Below are 12,510 nucleotides of genomic sequence, written 5' to 3'. Positions count from 1 at the left end.
ATGCAATGCTAGTAGTTTAGAGATAATGTATCTTATGACAGTCTAACTTTTAATTATGGAAAATGAAATAAGAAGCATGAAAATTATAATTGAACAGCAGTCCCTCTGATACATTCACAGAACAGATTGGAACATGTCGGGGCTTGTGCAAATCGAACTCTTCCAAGAAAGCCTCCTAATACAGGAGTTAGAAGGACTTCCCTCACTCAAGCATGATGAGGAACACACCGACCCCCACAATCCAGACTAATGGATATCTTAATGCATAGTTATCCTCTTACATAGACCCTGCCACCAAACACTTGGCTGGAGATAAGGCTGGCTACTGACCACAGTAGCCCGCACCTCTGCCTCGCCCTGCTGGGCTCTAAGTGCATCACCTGACAGACAGAGAGTTGGGAGATTTCTCCTGCACAGCAAAGGTAGAGCTCAACTCTAAAGAAATTCTCCATAATTGGACGGGGCTTTGAGCAACCTGGTCTAGTGGAAGGTGTCTCTGTCCATGGCAGAGGAGTTGGAACCGGATGGTCTTTAAGGTCCCTTCCAACCCAAACCATTCTGTGATTCTACGATAATTGAAATTACCTTTCTAGCACTCCCACTGGTGGCAGGGCAGTGAGCAAAACAAGCTTTTTGCTAAGCATCTGCCTCCAGTTTCATAGATTAACTTGGTGTTTTTAAAAAGAAATTTCAAATCATGAAAAAAAAATTTCAGAAGACTTGTGTGTATTCTATCAGCAAAAGATTGAGAGGTCTATATCTATACTATATATATATTTAATTTTTTTTTTTTTAATTCATGATGAAGATTGGAAAAGGAAGGAAAGAAAGCACTTATGGATTTGGCTCTGGCAGTCAAATAATACAATTTTGTGAGTCAAGCATCCTAGTAACTCTGCTCTCCTTTCACACAAAATGATGAGGGACTGTACCAGCTGCACGACAATGTATCTTCAGATTTTATTATTTTGAATTTCATTTTTTTAATGGATTTTACCAGAACCAATGTTATTCTTTCCAGCTTTAAAGGCACCAAGGACACACTGCTCAATGGAGGCAGCAATTTCTTTTCCAGGCACCAGCTATAGTTTTTTCCTAATTTTCCCACTTTCCTCCACCTTTCCTTCTATACAGACTTTTGTTTCTGAATAGACAAGGACAGGGACAATTTGGGATTTCACTTTCTACAAGTTAATTTCATGGCACTTAGCAGACAAAGTGAAGTAACTCAAATGCAAGCTTATTATTATAAGCAGTTTCAAGCACTTGTCATCCTGGTGATTTTTTCTCCATGGCCTGAAACCACATCCTATATATAACTGGAGGAGGATGTGCAGAGTTTGATTTCAATTTTGCATTTGAACAAGTATTTTTCTTAATTAGGACCATTTTATTCTCACTTGTCAGCCTCAGCATATCATATAAGGGCTTTTCCAAAGCAAGAGAAAAATTACCCTGTAATACCAGTTGCTCGCCTTGTACTTTTTAACAGTCAAGTTTGAATATCAGGCAGTGGATGAGACTGCAACATGCCACATCCCAAACATATTTCCTGTGTCCAGTTTACATGTAAGGTCACCTGATCCCACCCTGAGATGCTGCTCAGGTGTTTTCCCACTCCCAGTTGCACTGGAGCACAGCCTGAGATTAAGAGTTTGCATGGAAACAACTCACACAGAGGCTTCAAAAGAGACTCCAACTCACACTTTGCTGGCAGCAAAACCATATGTTGGCTGTTTCCAAAAAACAGCAAGGAGCACACACACATGCTGGAATAGAGCCTCTCCTTGGCACAGAGGTATCCTGCTTAGGCCCCTTATGTTCCCTCTGCTACACATATTCCAGGAAGCCTTCTAGGTTAATGCTAGTCTGTGCATTTTTTCTTATATTGACACCCTATGACTTCAGCTCTCCAACGATTCTGTTGGAGCAAACCTTTGGATATCTCACAGCCTGAAAACCTGGATGATTCTGAGGGTGTCCTGGCAGTTTAGTTTTAAAGATCATGTTCAAAAAGAGTGATGGATAAAAGTCTGAGTCAGCTTATCATTGCTAAAATGACATTTTAATCTGAGACCTTTCTTGAAATGTAACTTGACATAACAGAAAAGATAGTAACAATGTATGAAACCATTAATTTTTGTCTTAAGAATAAAGATCTCCCCTTGTCTGCTTCAGTATTTCACACAGTACCTACCACTTTAATCTGGATTAGTTAAGGAAATGGCAGTTTAAGAAGCTTCATCCCATTCAAACTGACTGCTAGCATCTCCCTTCTTGAGGAAAGGTAGAAAACCCATCTTGTTCACTTCTTTTTTTGAGTATTCATTTTCCACTCATATGACATGCTTTTCTTTCCTCCCTCCTCCTCATTAACTACAAACTAATGCAGACTTTAATTTGTACACTCCAGGTTTAGGAATAATTCTTTGTTACTACCTTATGAAGACAGAGAGAATCTCATATCACATAGCAAAAATATTAAGCAGTCCTTGCAGTAGATGCACAACAGCTTTCTCTCTGCAAGCTTCATAAAAAGATGAAAAAGGAAAGAGGGCTTTTAATTATTCTCCCCCAAAAACTTACTTAGTTTCAGGGGGGATCCCATCATCCAGTCAGAATCTGTGTGAATATATTTGCTCTAGCCTTAAATTCAGTGGGGAGCTCAGGCTAACTGATTAAGTATTTACCTAACCTGTACTAGGGGGTTTGCATCCCTGGCAAAAGCTGGTCAAAGTTATACCAATGGGAAAATTCTCGCTATCCACCACCACCACCTCCACCCACCATCCCTAAAAAAAAGGCAAAAAAGCAAGACAAAAAAATGCTAGTAGCACAAATACATAAGCAAACTAGGGCTGCTCTCACTCTGCTGTAAATATATGCCAGCATGATGGCAGGCAAGCCACAGGGTCTTTCATGTTTGGAAGTGGCAGAAAATAAACATGAACTGTAGCTCAGGAATGGTTGTTTGCTCTCCTGAAAGTTGGTCATTAAAGTGCTGACGGATTTCAAAGCTACCCAGCTCTTAATAGTCCCTGTATCATTACAACCTAGTAGGCAAGCATTCATAGGTTACAATGGAAAGCTGCTGATTGCTGCTTGCAACCAGCAGCCTGACAGGTCTTTCACAGCGTGCCTCCACCTTCTTCATCCAGAAAGAAGGGAAACGAAACTGAAACAGCCTTCAGTTTCCAGCTGCACTTTGAAAGGTGGGGTAAAAAAGGCAAGCTAAGCAAGCTCAACACATCATAATAGCATTACATGCACTGTTACAACAGGTCAGAAAAGGACATTTGGGGAAAAAAAGACTGTAAATAATTATCTTTGGTCAGCTAAGCATATTTGTATTAAGCACATGTGCATAAAATACACACACACTACTTTCAGGTTTTATTTTGTATTATATCTGCAAGCTAGAGCTTATACAAGCTATCTAAGAATTGTCACTGTAACCCCAGAGATGGACTGAGCATAGATCCCAATAAAGCCTAAAATGAAATTGAGGGCTAAAGCTTTGGGTTTACTTTTGTCAGCATGAAGTTATTGGAAACTGTTCTGTGTCCTAGATTGCATTCAGATTAGTGCTGGAATGCAGCCTATATCCATCTCTTAAGCCAAAGGAAGTATTTTTAGACTTCCCAGGATGAAGTATTAGGAGACAGAAAACATGGAACTAGAACCAGATTTGAAATTTCACTTTGAAAAAAGATGCCAAGAAACAGACACCATGTATGCCAATATCAAACGTATAGAACCACCCACTGCTATTACACAAGGTGTAAGCCATGCTATCAGGAAGCCTGCCAGAACAACTCAGGTCCCATGTAGGAAGCGCCATTTGTAGGTAGGCTTCAGGCTGATCACAGGTGGCTCTGAGAGAATGAGGACATGCTGCTTTTGTACCCATTGACAGGTTCTCTATAAAGTATTTCCACCTTTGAAGGTGCACACCTTGAGTAAGGTGGAGAACAGGCACCTGATACACATAATACCATCTTAGTCGGGCTCCTTGTTACTTACTATTCCTCTTGCTGTTGTTGGTAGACCAGCGCTTGGCTGCTTCCCTCCTCTTCAGATGTTGTCAGCTTCTGGGTTTTTTCAGCCTCCTCTGTTTTGTTGTTTCCTCTCAGGTAACCCTGAGAAAAAAATGGGGTACTGGAGGCAGAAGGTGTCCTGTACCTGCTGCCTTCCCTCTGTCCTCTAACCCCAAACATTGCTTTGGGAGTACCGTGCCTTGTCAGAAACAAGTGCTGCCACTAAGGCTAGGGAAAGACTCAAAATTTTTGAGTTCACACAAATTGGTTTCATTTCCCTGTAAGACCCGCCCCTGGCTGGACTCTCAGCTGTAAGACACATGCACTAGTTTCTGAGTCATCCTCCAGCTGAAGCACAGTCTGATCATCTCAACCACAGCACCCAGGCAGACTGGAGTCATGGGGTGACAGCAAAGCTGACCTGTACTAATAAAACAGTCAACAACAGTTTGTGCAGTCTTGGAACGGACTGCTTCAGCATAAGTACAGTGAGATTTGGCTGAAAGCCATATTTCTGACATTTTTTTTTTACCCCAGAACTTCAAAATTGCCTATGACAGAGAGGAATAACTCCGGGGGGGTTGCTGGTTTCTATTTTGCAGGAGTGTACAAGGGAAGATGAAAGCGAAACTAAAAGCTCACCCTCAGATAAATCTTAAGGCAATGGTCCTGCGCAACTCCCAAGTCTGCCTTTCAATTGTGCTCAATCAGAAAACTTTTTTACTTTGACCTTCCTAATTCCACCTGATGAATAGAGGACAAATATATCAACCTCTTAAGTGAAAACATTGATCCCTCCAGTGAATGCATCTGACCAGCGGTACTGTATCTGTGGGATCTGCAGGGCTGGGGAAAACCAGCAACCTTCTTAATATCACTAGCAAAATAAAGATGTTTGGCAGCTCCTAACCCATGAAAAAAAGAACTAGCAATGCTGTTCAAGCTTTATGCAGCAGAGCTAGGTAAATCCAGCTCCACACATATAGATCATGTCTCTTTTTGCCCTCAGCTGCTCAAGCTGCACTAAAACCACATTGCTAAAGGGAAGCTTTTGTAGCCAGGTTTCTTGGCTGTCCAGATTATCTAGGTCTTACAGTGCACCCCACACACCCTGGGAAATTAGCAAAATAAAATGTTTACATGGAGAGCCTCAGGCTGCCTGGTGTTTGTGATGTTTGTGATGCTCCTTGGGGTGCTGTATGGGACCCTGTCACCAGTAGCACACCTCTCAGAGCTGCCACATCCAGCAGGATGTATCTCTGAGGGCTACCTGATGAAGACAGCATCAATGGTCTCTGCCTCCCACCGTACCCTCAACATGCTCTGCAGCAAGAACAATTTCCATTCGTGCATGAATCATTCTGCAGAGTCTCTGGAGCGCAGTAGCAGTGTGTTGCAAGGGGATGAACTGGTGCATAGTCCCTTGCACTGCTCCCCAGAACTGTCTCACTTCTGGGCTGTGATGGGTCTAGCCTGGTCTATGAACACACAGAAACATTGTGGGAGAGTCCAGTATGGTCACTTCTTGGAGACAGACAGCAGAAGTTACCCAAAGGCCCTCTGCCTACCTTCTGACAAGCCCTGATATCCCTAATCCCAATCTCTCTTAGCTGCCTGTGCCTTTAATCAGATTGCTTGCTCACACAGCTCATCTTGGTTTGCAAACTGCTCAGGAGGCCAGAGCAGAAAATAAATGTAGACTACAACAGCCTCCTTTGCCTCATGTTGTTTAAAGCTATATGCTGTGGGTGAACGAGCACATCTAGCCTGTAAGATATTGCTGGGTCACAGCTCCAAGGCAACTCTTGATATTGCAAACAGCCAACATAGGCAGGTTTCTTGTTTAAGAGTTTTTCAGGTTGGTCTGGGCAAAGGGTGTCTCCTCGGCCAGTTGTCTTCAGGAATTGCTGAAAGAGCAAAGGGCATTACAGACTTGGACTGGATGTGGGCATTTATTCTTTACTTCTGCTCTGTGGGGAACACAGACATTTTGTCCTGGATAGTGATTGCACTCTTACCAGAAATGAAATGCATGGCACTTCACAATCTGAGTCATCCCCTAAGTTGTCCAAAAAGGTGTTCAAGTAGGCCAGAAGGCAAGAGGTTTGCTGTCCTCCTTCATGTGAGCTGCCAGGCACAGCTAAATGCAGGCCCTGAGGAACAGCTCTTAAGCCAGGTTCCCCCTCCTCTTCACAAATGTATGTGTGTATATATATATATATGTATACATAAATATATATAATGTACAAGGTGTTGGCAAATTAAACTAAGCATCAAGCTTAGTCCTTTATGTAGGACTGCAGGATAAATACATCAGGCGCAGAGAGACCAGAAGCAGTTCAAAATGATAGCAAAGTCATGTCTGAAGACTGCAAAGATTTGTGGGATAACAGATGTGCCTACAGACAACCTATTTGGTAAAAATCCAGCTTCAACATCTGGATTCTTCTTAACCCATGCAGATTTATGTATTAATAACACAAATTTAATTACAAAAAATTGATCATAATTAATGTGGCCGCTGCTGCTCTATCTTCAATCCCATATTGTTATGTCAAATTCAGATCTAGTATCCGTTGCCTCTTGAAATGTAGAAAGTTATGGCTGCAAATAGTAACTGTACAATCTAAATAGTTTACATCTATATTGCTCAAAAATAGGGATGTAAAATGAACCCAAGCACCAGAAGCTCAATCGCTTACATCACTTCAATGCTTTTTTATTTCTTAGCTCTGTTGCAGACAATCCAAACTACCCTTCTCCAGGAAAACATCCAGGCCTGGCTCTGAGGATGTTTCATGCCAGACATGACCCCCTAGAAAATCAGTATGAACGTGACTGCACCAGATTTAGTTTCCTCCACCTTAAACATCCCTCCAATACCGTCCCAGCCATCTCTGCATCTCAAATGCATCCAATGTACCTCTGTGCCATACTCCACAGTATGTCACTCATCAGCCCTTCAGTTTCATGCTACTAAAACACAACTTTTCATGGGCTGCCACCCATCCCTCATACTGCTTCAGACACATCGAGCTGAAATATCCCCCCAAATAATAATTTTCAGGATCACAGCAATACCACCTAGGGCTCTCAGGACACTTGGAGTTTCAGTGCTGTGTAGTAAGAACATGCATATTGCCTCTACTACACCTCTCCTAGCCAAGTGGAGGCTGGTCTTAAGCAACACATACATAAGCAATCTGTGCTAGCTGGATTTATGACAAAGGATCAGCCTCTGGCCCTGTTTTGTTTACTGTTGTAGATGCTAAATAGATGCTAAAGTATCTGTGCTTCCAAAGTATCAGAATGCCAATGTATTCAGCCTCCTGAAACATGTAAACTCCACCCAATCTCAACCCTTCCCAAATTCTCCATAAGAATTTTAATTCAGTACTTACATTTTTCTAGACCCACTAAATACTGACCCTCTATTGTGTCCAATGGTTTATGTTTATCTTACATCCCTGACTGGGTCTGATGCCGTGGCATTGGCCCTTGGTAGCAGGCAAGTGCCCACACAGCTTCTGGGTCCCTCCCTCCCCAGCAATGGAACAGGGAAGAGAACAGGAGGAGTGAGAAAATTCATCTGTCAAAATAAAGCTTTTTTGTCTGTAAAGCTCTGTTGATTCCAGCTGCTAACAACATTTTATTATTTTGTGGGAAATAGATAGATAGAAAATTATCTTTCTTTTGCTTTGAGAAAATCCTTCAGTGGAGATGTGAAATACTAAGAGTCATCATATTCCCTCCCTCATCTACATTTTGCATGAAAACACATGTTCTTCTGTAGAGGAACATTCTATATTGAACCTTTATTTCCAACTCAGCAGCACCATGAACTATACCAAAATGAGAGATACCAGAGATCCTTTCTCACTATAGAGGATGCTCAGAATCCTGGTCAGCTACCTCATCCTTTGGGAATGTCTGATGGGATAAAACCTTGTTCTATGAAAGAAATAGTATTAAAAAAAAAAAAGAAAAAGAAAAGTGTTTACAATGATGTAATGTACCCTACCTGTCCTTCCCAGAAAACACCTATTCCTTCTTCATTATTTCACTGTTTATGGTTTATGGATGTTAAAGTTTTGAATTTTAAAGTTTTTTTCTACAACCACAGACATTTTTCATTAAAAGCTAGGATTTTAATTTAATCCAAGGAGACTACAAGTCTAAAGTCTGAAGAAAATCATCAAATTGCAGGAGACACTTGAGAAAGATAGCCAGGACACACTAGCTTTGCTACAGCCCACCTCTCTAGTTTTCCCAGGAGCCTGCAAATGGTATCAGAAGGCCTTGACTACTGGATAACTGCTTTTTCCTTCGCCGTCAGCTGAACTGCTTAGTCCTACAGCTGAGTGTGATGCTCAAGGGTTAACATACATAGCTTTTTCCCTGGATCTTTTGGCTAAGCAGGTAAGACACATAGCTGAATACACTGCACAGCATATACATGTCATTGATCATTGGGAATATCTCCCTACATTTTAGGGCAATGATAAGGGATGGCAAATATACCTAGAAGTGCATCTATAACTAGCACTGCATATGGTGTTTCTATAGCATAATGACACATTGAAAATTGAATTTTTGAAGACACATTTTATCAAGGTTTTTCTGGCTGAGTACTCTAGTTTCCTGTACAAGTAGTTGTGAACAGAAAACCTTAAACTGAACAAGTAATGTTCAGCTTGACTTTTAAAATACTTGATCTGAAATACGCTTATGACAAGCTAAATATCTGAGCTCACTGTAGACCCAAACCAGAAAACATTAATATGAATGAAAGCTGTAGTATTACCTTTAGGTTTGTGCTCTTCACAGAAAATGTTGCATTAGGAGCAAGATTACTCTTTTGTGAGGACAGTCTGTTCTGCAGCATTGGTAACAATAATTGTTACAGCTCAGGGTGCTGGAGAAGAGAAATTTCTCTGCTCCCTGGAGAGGTAGCCCCGGGAGGGTGAAATGTCAACATCTGGCCAAGATTTATTCTTGTTTAGATTTAAGAATGGAGTTTGTCAGGCTCAGCAGAAAGAATGCCATTAACTTTGACAAGTGTGTGTGTGTGTCTGTGTTGGGTAATCTATTTAGGAGATGTAAAATGCTGCACAGACTTCCCATTTTATTGCAGAAAGCTGAAATTGACGGTACCTGTCAAAAACTATAATCTACTCTCTAAAAGAAAATTGACCCTTGCTTTCTTTGCAGTATCCTTCAGCACTACAGCAGGTCCACCTCTGCTTTAGCTAATATTATGCAGTGAAAAGGAAGTGGAGACTGAAAATATAATTGACTTGATGTCCAGAACTTGCTAACTTGAGATCCTGAAAATTATCACTACACTTTAAGAGTATTTTTATGCCTGGAGAGTGCTATGCATATCTTTATTGCTACATAAATAGTATTAAATACAGGGCTATTTTAAAGGCCTGATGTTACAAACACAATCAGAACTACAAATGAATGTTTCATACCATTAAAAATGCCTGCAAAAAAATCTATTGGAAAAGGCAAAGTTAACTGGTAAACTACACAAATGCTATCAGAAACAAAGAACTCTTACACCTAGTGCTCCAGCATTGTGACCAGAAGGAAAAAGTCCTTGAGAAGTCTGACAGTATTAAAATAGTATTTTGTAAAATTCCTGAATATGTATTTTTCTTAACAGTTTCTAAAGCAAAGGAGATTTACTTGTGAATAAATAATTTTAACCCTCTTATTCCTAAAGATACCTGAGCCTTTTGCCATATATACCACCTTCTCCAAGGAATAATTGTACACCTGTAATTCCTGAAGGCCATGGTTCATTTCAGTTTAGGATTTTGTATAATATACTATTCTGTGGTACCTAGTCAACCAATGGTGTCATGCAGACAATTATTACAGTATCTAGAAAGAACATTTTTTTTGTTTAACGTTTCAGATTATGCTACTTGAAATATGTAGAAGTCCACAGCTCCTGCCTCTTTTTGCTTTTATAGTATATTACAGCAATGAAAGAAATATACAGATGCTTTTAGGAGCAATGAACTCTTCCAAACCTCTAAGCCTGGTGCAGTGGCTGGGAAGATTTATTCTTTATTCATTTGTATGCACATGACAATTCAGCAAAGCTCAAGTACTCACTCTACCAGTTTTATATGATACGCCTTATGACTTCCTTGATAACTCTCAATTACACTCTCTTCTCTGCCTGACCTCAGAAACTTTAATCTTTGGCATGAAACTTTATTCCCTGCCATTCTAACACCACTGCTCAGGTGCTACACTTACAGATACTTTGGAAACTCTCAGTGGTAAAGAGTAAATCTAAAAGCACCCCTCACACTCCCACCCCCAGCCTTGTTATCCATTTCACAAGCTTTAACCTGGTATCTGTTTCATCCGTTTCTAGATTCTCCTTCATTCCTGACAGAGATTCTTGCCAGCAGTGATCCTGACTGCAACATGGAATACTGTAGCACAGACTGTTTAGGAAAGTCATTTACAGGAAAAGTATGCAGACAATTAACTTAAATGGCATAACAAATCTGGACAACATTGCTACACATTAATAGTGACAATATGCTGGAACATACCAGTGTTTAGGATTAAATTAAAATAGTAATGGCCAGATTGTCTCTACCAGCACCATCCTGTGCATAGTGTAGCACACAGCTGTGCCATGCTGAGAGGAGCTTTGGGAGAGAACTGTAACCAAAGACCCAGCTGCTTTCACTCCTCCCCTCCTTGCTTCCAAGGGAAACAACCTACAGTCTTTCATCCCTAGCAAAAGATGTATTTTCCTTGTGTTGATTATCTGGTTTGCTCTGCTTAATCTATATGCCTTCTGAGTCTCACTGTCTCAGAAACAGTAGTAGTACCATTGCTGATGATATGAGGAAGACATTTGGAGGAGTTTTTTCCAACTCAGAGCTTGCCTGGATGTATTTGGATGGACCATAATAGTATGACCCAGTGTCTTTAAAGGCCAAATTTTGCTACCCTTACAATGACATGTTTCCTGAGTGCATTGATGGTAACTTCCTTGCAAAGGTGATCAAGGAGCTGACAAGGGGAGATGCTCTCCTGGATCTGATACTTACAAATGGGGAAGAACTTGGCTGCAGTGACTGCGAGACACTGGAATTAGGCCAAACCAGCAGAATCACAACCTTTAATGAGTGCAGATTTCCACCTATTCAAGGGTGTCAGGGATTAGCTTGGAAGGATCCCATGAGATATAGGACTGAAGAGAAGTCCAGGGCAGTTGTCTAATTTTCAAGGATCCTTACCTAAAAGCTTACGAACATTGTGACAGCAGGAAGTCAAACAAGAGTGGCAGGAAGCCTACATGGATGAACAAGCTGCTCTTGACCAAACTCAAATATAAAAAGGAAGTATCCAAGAGGTGGGAGCAGGGGCAGGTAGCCCAGGAAGAATACAGAGCCACTGTTTGAATGTACAAGAAAGAGGATCTGGGGAAAATCAGGTTGTTCAGCCTCACCTCGATTCCAGGGAACATCGTGAAGCAAGTAATTCCTGGTGGAAAAGCTGACCATAAGCCAGCAAAACGTTTGGGACTCCTCACACTCCTGTACTTCACATGGATTTTATATGGTACCACTTAGGCAGATTTTAAATTATGGTTGTATACCTGGATATTATAGAAATTCTTGTAAACTGCTTTGCTTTTTGCTGGTCCAGAATTACAAAGCACTGTTAAAATTCATTACTCTTGATGCTCTGCTGATTTTTGTCCACTGAGTCTTTTGAAGTTTTCCAAAGTAATTCAGCTATTAGTTTAGAGCCAACCATGTGTATTTCCTACAGTTTCCTGTCCAAACACTCATGGTGGCTAAAATGAGTAACTCTCGTTCACTTTACTGTCCCATTGGACTCAAAGATGTTACTTTTATGAGTAGGTACTTTTCAATACAGGTAAATGTTGCAGAAGCTGGAAAAATGGGGTATTATTTTCTGCAGTCTTTCACTTCACAGATTTGCCCGTTACTTTCTCCTAGTTGTACTTGTTTTGCTTCTTTTTATTTCCTGCCATTTCAATTTTTCCCCCAAAGCAATGTTTCTTCTGTTATGGCTAATTATCTTTTAACAAAGAACATTGTGTCATCAGGAGAGGCAGATTTTTTTAACCAAGTTGCAATAAAATGCAGAATTGGAAAAAAAAAATCCTTAAATACCAATACTTTCGGCTTACTATTTTTTAAACTGAGCCTGCTCATCAAAAAAAAAGTAGTTACATGCCATTCTACATAATCTCTATGCAAATCAATGAACAAAAAATGATCAGTTGGAGGCATTTGTATTGTTATTAAAATAGGTTTTAAGATTACAAGAAGTTCAGTTCCACTGAAGGTTTAAAAAAATAACCATGTATGATTGTATGTTATGTGTTCAGTAAGGAAGAAAAAAAGTTTCTTCCCAAATGGATCACCATACAACTTCCATGTTGTAGTTGTATGACTTCTAT

General features: G+C 40.5%; 1 protein-coding gene across 4 annotated transcripts in view; it reads right to left on the bottom strand.

Annotated features, from left to right (window-relative positions):
* EPSTI1 (epithelial stromal interaction 1) overlaps positions 1 to 4,489 on the bottom strand; it is a 48,633-nt gene extending 44,144 nt beyond the window's left edge. Inside the window, exon 1 of one of the 4 annotated variants that reach the window (XR_005826457.1) lies at positions 4,024 to 4,489. Coding sequence is in view for 2 of the 4 variants with exons in the window: in XM_040584342.1 (XP_040440276.1) it covers positions 4,024 to 4,217 (194 nt within the window). In the remaining 2 variants the exon portion in view is untranslated. The remainder of the gene's footprint in view (positions 1 to 4,023) is intronic. The other 3 variants (XR_005826456.1, XM_040584342.1, XM_040584341.1) reach the window with 3 other exon arrangements.
* Positions 4,490 to 12,510: the final 8,021 nt, after the last annotated feature.

Source organism: Falco naumanni, chromosome 2 (genome assembly GCF_017639655.2).
Source record: "Falco naumanni isolate bFalNau1 chromosome 2, bFalNau1.pat, whole genome shotgun sequence".
NCBI lineage: Eukaryota > Metazoa > Chordata > Aves > Falconiformes > Falconidae > Falco > Falco naumanni.
This window is presented reverse-complemented; position numbering and strand designations above follow the sequence as displayed.